The 12,606-nt window shown below is 42.2% G+C and overlaps 1 protein-coding gene and 1 long non-coding RNA gene across 7 annotated transcripts in view; one reads left to right on the top strand and one right to left on the bottom strand.

Annotated features, from left to right (window-relative positions):
- Nucleotides 1–2,674: 2,674 nt before the first annotated feature.
- SRSF5 (serine and arginine rich splicing factor 5) lies at nucleotides 2,675–7,623 on the bottom strand. Of its 5 annotated transcripts, XM_040477537.1 has the most exons (9): nucleotides 7,465–7,622; nucleotides 6,671–6,858; nucleotides 6,427–6,571; nucleotides 6,059–6,129; nucleotides 5,833–5,931; nucleotides 5,460–5,529; nucleotides 4,147–4,220; nucleotides 3,583–3,693; nucleotides 2,675–3,495 (listed from the first exon to the last, which is right to left on the bottom strand). In XM_040477537.1, the coding sequence occupies exons 3-9, from the start codon at nucleotides 6,550–6,552 to the stop codon at nucleotides 3,228–3,230; spliced, it is 819 nt and encodes a 272-aa protein (XP_040333471.1). In that variant the 5' UTR covers nucleotides 6,553–6,571; nucleotides 6,671–6,858; nucleotides 7,465–7,622; the 3' UTR covers nucleotides 2,675–3,227. The 5 variants fall into 5 exon arrangements, with proteins under 5 accessions (XP_040333471.1, XP_040333473.1, XP_040333469.1 ...); XM_040477539.1 differs by lacking the exon at nucleotides 6,671–6,858 and having other exon boundaries at nucleotides 2,675–3,492; nucleotides 7,465–7,623; XM_040477535.1 differs by lacking the exon at nucleotides 6,671–6,858.
- LOC121031983 (uncharacterized) overlaps nucleotides 7,063–12,606 on the top strand; it is a 21,012-nt gene continuing 15,468 nt past the window's right edge. For both annotated transcript variants that reach the window (XR_005791018.1, XR_005791019.1), the window contains exons 1-2: nucleotides 7,063–7,222; nucleotides 11,119–11,178. This is a non-coding gene — a long non-coding RNA (uncharacterized LOC121031983). The remainder of the gene's footprint in view (nucleotides 7,223–11,118; nucleotides 11,179–12,606) is intronic.

Here is a 12,606-nt window from a genome sequence, read left to right as displayed (position 1 = left end):
AAATAAACTGAAAAATAAATAAAAGAATTCTTCAATGACAGTCCTATGAAGGCAAAAACCAAAACTGCCTTTTGCCTCTGCATCTCCGAAGTGTTCCATAATATGAAAGGCAATTTCTCAACTAGGCAACAAATAGGAACTTTTACCTAAAATCAAATATCCAAATCCTGTTCCAACTTTTGTGACAGAAGAGGGAAATAAATGCTCAGTGCTCCCAGATTTAAACTTCAGAAGTCCTTTCTAACCTTAAAATTTCTCATTCCTTCCCTTTTGAAATCCTATTTGGGGATGGATTAAAGCTCCTAAAAACACCAATGTGATACTACATGCACAACAAACAGACATAGAATGCAAATGCAATTAAACAAGACTGGTTCAAAATCTCAGTCATAATGAAATGAACGGACATTTCTGGAGAATACCATCGAAGTAGAGGGGGAAAGCCAGGAAACAAGAAAACACAACCAACAGAACTGCCCACTAATCTAAAAGTCTAGCCAATCAATTCATAAGCTATCAGTGGTTTTCCTATTATATCCCCTCAAAACTCAGAGAGCTGCAAGCTACTGCAAAAGGGGTCATTTCTCCATTTAAATTAGATTTCTAAAATTTCAAATTTCCTATGAAATGCTTTTACGTAATGCTGATATACAATCGTTACATTCATGAACATCTCATCCTTGCAAATAGCAGACCGTGCCTAATTAAGATTTTCATGCCATTCAGTATGATTAAGTTCAACTGACTGTAAACCCAAGTTAATTTTAAGGCAGCATCTGGCCAATGTCCAAGACCACCAGTACTCCCAATACCACAGTAAGTTTAAGAATCACCAGTTTGGGTCACTAACATGCTCTTAATCTGTGAAAAGGTCTATCCACCTACCACTTTTACATATTCTCTTAAACTTAACTGTTCAAATGATTTTGTCTACCACCCAGCCAACATCACCTGCTAGGAAACTTGGTTAAGCAGGATAGTTTTTTCATGAAAGGAAGGCTGGACTTGGGACCTACTACCCTCAAATTGTCCTTTTAAAGGACTAGATAAAAGGAACATATAAAGAAAAAAGTTAACACATGTCCCACAAACTCTGGCCCTAAATTTGCTTAGAATAACACACTCCTCTATTTCTCAGGTCTTGGATCTGGGAATTCAGGTTTATTTGCTGGTTCAAATTAACTCCCAGTCACCTCCCATTTGCTCAAAGGGCCTTATATTTTATTGCTTCACCGTGTAACAAATGTTTGTTCATATTAAAATGGTAAGCCACGGCTATCATTTACTGAAAAACTATCAGAATAGAGTCAACTGTTAAAATATCAAGAAGTATCTACACCATACTACCCAGTTACATCTATCACACCTAAGAACAAAAAAATTGTCTCTTTCCATTTGACATTAACTTCTGGCGGACTTGCAGCCTTCCGAAGCAACCCAATAAAAGAACCCGGGGAGCCTGGCTGGCTCAGCTGGTGGAGCACACGACTTGACCTCGTTCAGAGTTCAAGCCCCACGTTGGGTGCAAAGATTACTTATAAAATCTTTAAAAAAAAAAAAAAAAAAAAAAATCTAGGTTCCACTGATTTCCACATGCCTCCACCTCAGCAAACAAACGAGCTTACTAAACTCTCCCTAAAATCCATCTCATTCATGGTAGAAGGTTCGGCTTCCCATTTTCTGGCCTCAATTTCTAGTCTGGGGTATGAGAAGCAAATGTATACCAAAAACCTTTCAAACCTGTCCCCCCAAATGGAGTCCCACTACCCAATGCCCACACTTTTGGAAAGCCAATTGGTACTTCCAACTGTTTTCCTCAAAAAACCCCTGCAAGGCTAAGGCAGATTTGTCTACACTAAGAAAACGTGGTGCTTGGGTTCTGGGGAACTGGACTCCAATGCCCATACTAGTTCACCACTTACTTGCTCTTCTTTGGCCCCAATTTCGCTCCTAGAAGATGCGTTCTTGTATGTAGGAAGTAACTGAGATTCAAGAACACACAGGGAAGACAACTGTCAGAGTATCTGGCTACTACGTGTCACTCACTGCTCCCATTTATCCAACTCAGCACTCCTGCATGGGACCAAGATAATCTTAGTCTCTAGAGAGTCCTAGAAGAGACTATTAACAGCGCTCATCATCTACACATATAGGCTCCCAGAACAAAAACGGGTGTAGAACCTTCAGCAGTCTTCTCTAGTAAACTGTTTTCCCTTTAACATACAGTCACACCCACGTCACAGCATTGAAAGCAAGAAACACGAAACCTCTTAAAGCACTCTTGTACATGGAGTTAAAATAAGCTGTGATCACCTCTGACCTTCAAAATTACATACAACACATAGAAACAATTTGTATAATTTCCTTCCCAAATTATCGTTCTCTTGGCTACGGAAGCCTAAACAACCTGATGTCGATACAATACAGTAATAAAGAGAAAGAGCATGGAAGGTCACACACAGGAAACCAAAACAACAGTTACCATTATTTTGAACAGTTCACGGTCTTCTCTGCCCCAGTTTTGACTAGATTTGGCAAGATTTAAATTTTCAAAAAATTTAAAAAACCCACCACACAAAACTCCAGGATTCTCTATAAAGGCATTTTAAATGTGCTGAATGTAGATAGGGAGGGAGGAGTAAACCGCATTCGTCCTTCAGACAGACAGACAAAAGCAGTTTTATAATCTTTTATTATCAATAACAAACAGCTGCTTTAACGTGTCGTCAGGCAGCTGTTAAAGGGTGGGTGGGAGGACACCCTTGACCCTAACAAGGAAAACTCAAGCCTTTATGTACAAGCAAATTTAGAGCTCTTTTAAGTGTCCAAAGCTATTAATTAGTTTAATTGAGGCATTAAACTAATTCTGAATTAACATATTTGAATAACCAAGAACTAAAATGTTCAAATCTTTTCTAGTACAAAAAAATTAAATTTGCTTTAGTTATAAAAGAGCTCTCTCAATATACACAAACTATACACTTCAGACATTCACAAAAATGTGAGCAGAAGGCTTATCAAAAGACATTTAATACAATTAGTTTTCAACAACCCCTTGGTGGTCCACATCTACAAAGATATCCAGCCCAACCCAACCCCCCTCCAAATCCCACCCCCAACCCCCCCCACAGAAAAGCACATACTTACCAGAATTTTTAGCAAGTATGGTTTGGGAATTTTTGTGTGTGTGTTTTTAAAAAAGGCCCCCAGGGCAAGTTATTTACAGTTTAATTGCCACTGTCAACTGATCTGGACCTTGACCGGGATCGGGACCTGGACCTCTGGCGATCCACAGATGCTGGAGACTTAGATCTACTTGAAGAACCACGTTTCTGGCTCTTTTCAGGCACAGGAGACCTACTAACAGAACGGGACTTGCTCCGGCTCCGGCTCCGGCTCCTGGACCGGCTGTAAGACTTGCGACTCCGGGAACGAGATCGGCTACGAGACCTAGAGGAACTCCTGGTTCGGGAACGAGACCTGCTTCGTGACCTACTAGGAAGGGAGGAAAAATACAATATAAGAGGCAGTCCCTACAAACCTATTAACTAAAACTTTGTCTTAAAAATGTTAAAGAGATACCTGTGCCTTTTGCTGCCTTCGATTAATTTGATTTTTCTCCCATTTATTTCCTTTCCAGAAAGTTTTTCAATAGCATTCTTTAAATCACCATAAGAGGCAAACTCTACCACCCTACAATTAAAAAAAAAAAAAAAAAAAAAGCCCTTTATAAAGGTACATACATGTTATAGCCTAGTCTCACACTACACACAGCAAACTACAATACCTTCTCCATGCACCTTTTGTTAATACTACATTGTCTTAGATCTTAATGGAGAACAGCATTGCAACAAGGTTTCTCAACCTTTCCAAACAACTGCAATTTTTAATTCTCAGTTGTGGAAGGATTTCCTATGCACCATCAGACGTTTAGCAGCATCCCTAGCCTCTACCCAGATGCCAATAGTGACCTCAACCAGTTACAACCACCAAAACTGTTGTCCAGTGCTCCCTACTGAGCAACCTCCTCCTGGATTGAGAACCACTGCACTACAGCATGTCCAAATTTTATGTTCTCTAAAAAAATCCCCAGTAAAATTTTCAGTAGGTTTTAAAAGGCGGTTATGATCTCCAATACACACTCACCCTTCATTTAATTTAGGTCGATGTGCATCCGCAAAGGTTACTTCCCCAGCTTGTCTCATGAAATCTTTGAGATCCTTAACACAAGACAATCGTGTCAAGCAAAGAAAAGGCGATGTGACACACAAACAACCACATGGTATAAAAAACAAGACTACTGGAAGAGAAGATGTTAGATAAAGTACAAACATGGCATTTACCACACTTGTATTCTATCAGAATTGAAAAATTATCTAGGTCAGGGCACGAAATAAGCAAAAAAGCATATTGCTTTTAAGCAAAATGCTAGAGGAAATTCAGATCTTAACATTAAAGTAGTATTAGTCTATACTGAGCTCAATACATAAGAAAAAAAGCAAAACAAAAAACAAAACAAAAGAAACAAAAAGAAACAGTACATATTTTAAAAGTAAAGACTAAAGTAGAAATTTTATATTAAAAAAACAAAACAGAACATTTACAAGACACCAGTTATTTTGTGCCCCATATGTCATTAAAAAAGTTTACTTTACCTTTATTATTATTTCCCTAGGCTAGTCAAGCAGCAAACCGTTAATCAGTCGGAGAAACCTTCATGACATATGCCCGACTGGCTCTTCGCCACCCACTTGAAGGACACTACCCAATCGATGGAAGCCTTTAATCGCACAGCCCTCCCTATTAGCAGACTACAGGCGGATGCAGACATGTTCTACTCTTGTGCAGTTACCAAGGAACACTTTACTGCGATCAGGATTCCAACGACCACCTAATTTCGTATCTTTCAACTCTTTTCGACCAGGACCTCTTATTCGGAAGCGTTACAGGAAGACCGCTCTCAACTTAGGGATCAGATCACGTTATCAACGCTCTGGGATCGCTGCAACCTGGCACTTCAAGTTAAGTGCACCGATTACGTCTAGACCGGCAAACACAGATCTAGAGGTGGCCAATTGATCACTGTAGGAGCTGACTGGCAAAGTCAACCAGGCCCAACCAAGAGTGACCAAGACAACGATTAGGATAACCCACAGGCACTCCTCGTCATAAGGCCAACGACACAGATAGGCTGGCAAATAAAGGGTTTAATATTTGGTTAAAATTGATTTTAATAAACAAGAAAATATATCCTCAAAACATTAAACATTTGATCACTAATTATTAAAGTTTGAAATATCCCCCAATTACATTTAATTAAAATTTTAAAATTACAATTAAATCCATTTTAAAATTAATTAAAGATAAAATTACTTTTAATAAAACATAATAAAACATTAACTACCCATTAATTTTTAAAAAGCCACATTAAAATAGCTCAAAACTGTATTTCAACAAACCTGCCAGCTGACTCTTGAAGATAAATTTTCAACTATAAGCCGATTTTCTGTTCTTACAGGTGGAGCATTTCTGAGGAAGAAAATGAGTACTCACAATGGAAGAAATGCAGCAGTGTGCACCTACTGTGTTCGACTGTGGACAAGTTCAAGCAACGAGACGGAACAAGTCATTCAAAGGACTCCCATCAAGTTTCTACATTATTTTACAGGACTTACTACACGCACTAATCAGGAACAGTGGATTAACATATGAAAAGGAGAAACGATTACTCAGTAAGTACCAGAATCACTTATTGCTAATGGTTCTTAAACATTAAAAGCTCCTCCTGCGGTAAAGATTGTTCAAAGCAGCCATCCACCATCTATCACATACCGTCTATCATTTCGAGGTCTGCGACTACTAAAACGGTCAGAATAGCGTCCTCTACCTCTTCCACCTCGAGATCGAGCCCTAGCATGTTCAATAGTAACCCTACAGGAAGGGGGGAAAAAAGACTTTGTTATCTCCACACAAGCCACAAGAGATCGACTTTGAAAAATATCCCAGCTGATCTTGTCCATCTTACGGTGCTAACTGGTTACAAAACTAACGTTCTCACCTTTCACTGCAGAGTTCTTTTCCATCAAGTTCATATACAGCATCATCTGCATCCCTGGGATCCTCAAATTCCTAAAATGTAAACATGGGGGAAAAAAAACAAACAAACCGACCCCCTGCTTAATGTGGCTCTAAAATATATTCTACAACATAGTAAGAGCACTGCAAATGTGTGACAGAATGACTATCTTAAAGACAGCGATCAGGAGTGGTTTCCCTCCAACCAACAGCGAGGTTATCCCTCAAGAAAATTCACTGCTCTAAGAACATACAAAGTTTTCCAAAGATACCCTACCTGAACTCAGTAAAATCAAAACACACTGCTCATCAAAATCTTTAGCGACTTAACGGTAGTTCTAAAACACTTACCACAAAACCAAAGCCTCTTTTCAGATCAATATCTCTTATTCGTCCATACCCCTTGAAGAATCTTTCCACGTCCTTCTCCCTGGCCGCGGGATTTAGCCTCCCGATGAATACTCGACAGCCACTCATGATATCCGGCTAGTATTTCCTGTTAGAAAATGATTCGATTGAAACAATACCAGTGAATGTCAGAAGAATGCCTAGTTAAGGGGCCAAAAACATAAACGGCATAAAATAAAATGTTTACCCGGTGATGTTATAAACAAGATTGCCAAGAGTGCCTCTTATTAGGCCAGGTCCCTTGCAGACAAAATTAAAACTCGGCTCCCAACACGATCCTTCCCTGGGCCCAGACCGCAGCAACCGCAACGCCCACTGCCGCCTCTGGAACTGCGCAGCCGCACTGTCTCCCTGGCTCTTCTGGCCCCCTCCCATCTGCCGCAGTTAGGAAAGGCCGAGAAGTGCGGGCGGAGCCGACCCCGCCCTCCGCAAGGCCAGCCCAATGGTGATGGGCCGCGCGCGCGTCGCCGCCTCCCAGGAGCGTCACAGCGGGTGGAAGCCGGAATCTCACGACGCCACCGCCGCGCCTGCGCAAACGGCGGCGGGCGGACGCCGGAAGCCACAAAATGGCGGCGGCGGAGACAGCGGTAGGGGAGAGCCGCGCGTGCCAAACGCCCTCCTCCCACCCCCTCCCACGACTCCATAGTTCCGGAGTCATCACGCCCTCCCGCAGAAAACCCTAGCCACACCCCCGAGCAAAGGTCTCCGCCCAAACTCGGGGGGTTCGGGTAGTGAAGAGGTAAGGAGGCAGGGAGGAGCATAGACCCCTGTGTAAAAATGACCATAACCACGACCGCCCTTCCACCTTCAGTTCCCCTCAAACAGTACCCAAAGGGAGACGTGCCCCAGCGCCCACCTCGAATAAACTGCGCTCATTGGACGCCGTCCTCCGCAAAGAGAGCAGCCCTGGCCACTCACGATCTGAGCGGCCATGAAGAAGCCTCGATCCGAGAAGCCTTTCCCTCAAAGTGAGTCACTCACCTACCGGACAGGATCTTTGGCAGCTGAGAGACCAGAGAGGTCCGTAGTCTGCGACGGAGCCGTCTGCCTCCCCGCAAACCAGGACTAAACTCGTCTACGTCTTTCCAAAACTGACGCACTTAGCTGCTCCTGCGTTCCACAAAATGGAGGGCGCGCCCCTGCGTCACTTCCGGTACCGTCCCGGGGACCTCCCCACTGAATCCAGGGATGACGTTTCCGCGGAGCCGGAAGTTTACGTGCAGTAGGGACCGCTGTACGGTGACCGCGCCGGCGACCCGCATCAGCGATGGGCGGGGCCGAGGGGCGGGAATTGGCGTGGGTGTGGTCGTCAGGTGCCAGAAGCTGCACGGGGCACGGATGAAGGTGTTTGCTCCTTGCGTGGGGTTCGTCAGTGTCTCTCCAGCATTGTCATTGCTAGAGCAAATGGCACTTCTTTTTTAGCTGAATTTTTTTTTTTTAAGATACTCCGGAGAGTACTGGGTAAAAGAAACTCACGTTTTGCAAAAATATTTGGCCATCTCTGACTCCTTGCTTCCTGCAGTTTATGCTTGTACTTTGGAGGAGGCTGCTTAGTGCACAAGTGAATATCTTAACCATACCATACCACGGACGTGTGGTTTATAGTAAGAAGACTAAAGAACTGCAGTGTTTTCTAAATGGAAGTTTTTTGCATGATGAAATATTAAAATTGGGACTGCAGCTAGCAGGCCATCTTGAATTCAGGTCAGAATGCAGATTTCTGCACTAGAACTGAACGGTTGGGAGATGTTTCAAGCTGCTTTTAAAGTCCAAATGGTATTTGGTTAACCCTCCCTGTTCAGGTTTCCGTAATGTAACACATAAAGTATACCATTACTCGTTAACAGAAAAGATTGTGTTTTCAAAATGAGGGTGAAATAGCCTTAGGCATCTTTAACTCCACATTTTCCCAGCGAAGTACTCAGGTTTAGAAATTGAGGCATAAATAGAATGATTGTAAAAGGTTACTTTCTTTTTTTTCAACATTTATTTATTTTTTGGGACAGAGAGAGACAGAGCATGAACGGGGGAGGGGCAGAGAGAGAGAGGGAGACACAGAATCGGAAACAGGCTCCAGGCTCTGAGCCATCAGCCCAGAGCCCGACGCAGGGCTCGAACTCACGGACCGCGAGATCGTGACCTGGCTGAAATCGGACGCTTAACCGACTGCGCCACCCAGGCGCCCCAAGGTTACTTGCTTTTAATGCTTTTAGGTGGAAACGAAGGCATGCCATTTTTCAGAGTGTCCTGTATCTAGGGTTGCTGTTTGCAACTAAAGTTACACACAGATGAAGTTTGAGAAGGAGAAGAGCTACTGGCCCTTTTTCTGATCTCCCAGCCCTTAGAAACTGTAGGTTCGAATTTAGATAGTTTGTATGGAATGAGCTCCACCATTTAAACATTTGTTTATTTTAAAAAGAGCCTTGGGGGCGCCTGGGTGGCTCAGTCAGTTGTGTCTGACTTCAGCTCAGGTCGTAATCTTACAGCTTGTGAGTTCGAGCCCCACATCGGGCTCTGTGCTGACAGCTGGGAGCCTGGAGCCTACTTCTGATTCTGTGCCTCCCGCTCTCTCTGCCCCTCCCCCGCTCACAAACACTCACACGCGCTCACGCGCACTCTCTCTCAAAAATAAACATTAGGAAAATAAATAAATAAACATTAGGGGTGCCTGGGTGGCCCAGTCGGTTAAGCGTCTGACTTCAGCTCAGGTCATGATCTCACAGCCGGTGGGTTGGAGCCCTGCATCAGGCTCTGTGCTGACAGCTCAGAGCCTGGAACCTTCTTCGGATTCTTTGTCTCCCCCTCTCTCTGCTCTTCCCCTCCTTGTGCTCTCTCTCTTTCTCTCAGTAATAAATAATCATTTAAAAAATTTTTTAAAAAAATAAACATTAAAAATTTTTAATAAGTAAATAAATAAAAAGAGCCTCAGTCAGTATATAGCAAAATTGTGAACTTAGTTATCTATGGTATGTGTAATGAGGATGGATTTAAAAGAAAATAATGAGTTTGTTCAAAGGAAACACCTTTAGGGGTGCATGGGTGGTTCTTTGGGTTAAGCATCTGACCCTTGATCTCAGGGTGGTGAGTTCAAGCCCTATGTTGGGCTCTATGCTGGGCACGAAGCCTGATTAAAAGAAAATACCTTTAGCTGCTAGCCTAATAAACACTGGAATCCTGTAATGTACAAATTGTCCCAAACCAGCTCTTATTTAGTTACACTTGTTTACTTTCCGCAGAATTAAAAAAAAAAAAAATGGTCTTCCAGTTATTTTCTATATTTTCAGTTGAGTATGGAAGCAATTGCTTGTGATTTCACTCACTAGATGCTATTTTTGCTGCAATAACAAAGTAATCTAGAAAAAGTTTTCTGGGAGTGAAAAACAAGAATGTTGGTGCTGTACACCATGAAAAAAGTTGCTGTCTTCAGCCCACAGCATTTGATTTTATTCAGGACTTTTTTTTTTTTTCAGTAGGCATCACACCCACCATGGAGCCCAACACGGGGCTTGAACTCATAACCCTGAGATCAAGACCTGAGCTGAGACCAAGAGTCAGTTGCTTAACCAACTGAGCCACCCCAGGACTAATTTTTTTTACAAAGCCTGTGAATCTTAAAAATAAGGGGCGCCTGGGTGGCTCAGTCAGTTAAGCATCAGACTTTAGCTCAAGTCATGATCTCACGGTTCATGGGTTTGAGCCCCATGTAGGGCTCTGTGCTAACATCTCAGAACCTGGAGCCTGCTTTGGATTGTGTGTCTCCCTTTCTCTCTGCTCCTCGCACACTCATGTTGTCTCTCTCTCTCTCTCTCTCTCTCTCTCTCTCAAAAATAAACATTAAAAAAATTTTTAATCTTAAAAATAAAACAGTAATTTGGCCATAAAAATGGGTTTATTCAGGAATAGTGGAGAGTTGGAATTTGGGACACAGAAGCTGCTGAAAAACCATAGGCACATCCAACAAAGAAGAGGAACAGCATGTTTTTTGAGAAGCAGGAAGAATTTGGAACGGATTGTTTTGAAGGCAAGTCTAAAGTTCGTTAGAGAAAAGCATGGTTTCTCAGCAGCTAAGTTGCAGGGGTAGTTGTTTTCTTATAGAAGATGCAGTGTGCGTCTTTTCTGTGTGAGGGACTGTGATGATTCTTTCTTCTCGAGGTTTCTTCTGTTGGGGTCTGTAACTGACACTTCTTCCAGTAATTGCAGAGGAATGCTTTGACTCCCACTGCCTCCCTCCAGACTCTGGTGAGGTTTCCCTTCATTAGTTTTCACAAGGCCTTTCTCGATTTGTTTAGTGCTTAAACGTTTGTCATCTCCACAAAGGTAATTTTTCATTAGTGCCTAGTGACTTAATCTACTGGTTTCTTTAAATGACTTTTTGCAATATTTGTTTTTTCCATGACACTCGCTTAATAAGTCTTCCTACCAGCTTGTTTCTTACCAGTTCCTCCAATAAACACAGTCATCTTCCGTGAGCATGATTACTCTGCCTCCTGTGTGATCCTACAAAATTCTGCATGTGCCCCTATAATTCCTGCATAATGATACGCCTTATTTCTGCTTTTGTTTCCCAGAAATACCTAGCACAGCAAAGATTCAGTATCTGTAGACCTGGATTTTCATTACTATTTTTTGTTTCAGGTTGTCCTGCTCCTATATTCGTGTTTCAACCAAATGGCATCTTTTTCCTCAGACACCCAAGTAAGTACCAAATTCTTTAGTAAAGGAATAAGAGGATGCAGAGAAATCACAGGTTTAAATAAATACAATAAAATAAAGGAAAGGAAAGGAAATAGAGTTTATTGGCCACCTCTTTTGGGGGTCTTTCAGCCTCACTATAGGATGTTTCATTCATCACGTTCCTGATCTCTAACTCAGGAGTCAGCAAATTATGGCCTCTGGGGGGTAATTCAGCCTGCCACTTGTTTTTGTATGGTCTGAGGATGGTTTTACATTTTTAATGGGTGGGGTTGGGGGAAGGTGATCAAAAGAAGACTTCATGACACATGAAAATTAGATTAAATTCAAAGGTCAGTATCCATCAATAAAGTTTTTTTTTTTAATTTTTTTTCAACGTTTTTATTTATTTTTGGGACAGAGAGAGACAGAGCATGAACGGGGGAGGGGCAGAGAGAGAGGGAGACACAGAATCGGAAACAGGCTCCAGGCTCTAAGCCATCAGCCCAGAGCCTGACGCGGGGCTCGAACTCACGGACCGCGAGATCGTGACCTGGCTGAAGTCGGACGCTTAACCGACTGCGCCACCCAGGCGCCCCCATCAATAAAGTTTTTAAGAACACAGCCACTCCAGTTCATTTACTTAGCGTCTATATCTGTTGTCCTGCTACAAAAGCAGGGCTGAATAGTTGTAATACACACCATATGAACCACACTATCCGGGTAATATATTTACTATCCGGTTCCTTACAGAAAACATTTGCCACCCCCTGAGCTAACTGATTCCTAAACTTTAAACTGTTTTACGAATGCTCCATCCAGCTCCCTCCATCAGATAATAAAATTGTAAACAAGAACAGAGGATTCAATCTTTATTTTTAAATAGAATTTATGGTATTCCAATTATTAAAAAACACATACGCTTGGGACGCCTGGGTGGCTCAGTCAGTTGAGTGTCTGACATTGGCTCAGTCATGATCTCACAGTTTGTGGGTTCGAGCCCCACGTAGGGCTCTGTGCTGACCGCTGGGAGCCTGCATCCTGCTTCAGATTCCGTATCTCCCTCTCTCTCTGCCTCTCCTCTCCTCGTGCTCTATCTCTCAAAGATGAATAAATGTTCACAAGAAAGAGAGAAAAATACCTGTGCTTATTATCACAAAATGTACAACAGGAGAAATAATTGAAAGACAAGAACACTCAGAATCCCATCTCACCAAATCAACCTTGGATTATGTTTTCCTGTATTTCCTTCTCGTGTTTTCTTTCCTGGGTGTTTAATATATGTTTTATTTTCCAATTCAAAAGTAATACATCGTCATTTAAAAAAAAACCATAGATATTTTTTAAAAGATGTCAAAAGGCTATCCTTGTTTTTCAAACCCCGAAGGATAATTACTTGGCTTTTTCAATAATTTCTCTGTAGTGTTCTTCTATATATACAAACGCGTTTTT

The sequence above is a fragment of the Herpailurus yagouaroundi genome, unplaced genomic scaffold, assembly GCF_014898765.1.
Source record: "Herpailurus yagouaroundi ecotype Mexico unplaced genomic scaffold, PumYag 141, whole genome shotgun sequence".
Classification (NCBI taxonomy): Eukaryota; Metazoa; Chordata; class Mammalia; order Carnivora; family Felidae; genus Herpailurus; species Herpailurus yagouaroundi.
The sequence above is the reverse complement of the archived record's forward strand: the minus strand, read 5'-3'. Positions and strand labels throughout refer to the sequence as shown.

Bases quoted from the DNA above. Each gene is read 5' to 3' on its own strand.
- SRSF5 (XM_040477537.1), bottom strand. From the start codon at position 6,552: ATGAGTGGCTGTCGAGTATTCATCGGGAGGCTAAATCCCGCGGCCAGG. The intron at 6,130-6,426 runs GTAAGTGTTTTA...TTTACATTTTAG, and splicing joins AAAGAGGCTTTGGTTTTGTG to GAATTTGAGGATCCCAGGGA. The intron at 4,221-5,459 runs GTTTGTTGAAAT...TCTTGTGTTAAG, and splicing joins CTTCAAGAGTCAGCTGGCAG to GATCTCAAAGATTTCATGAG.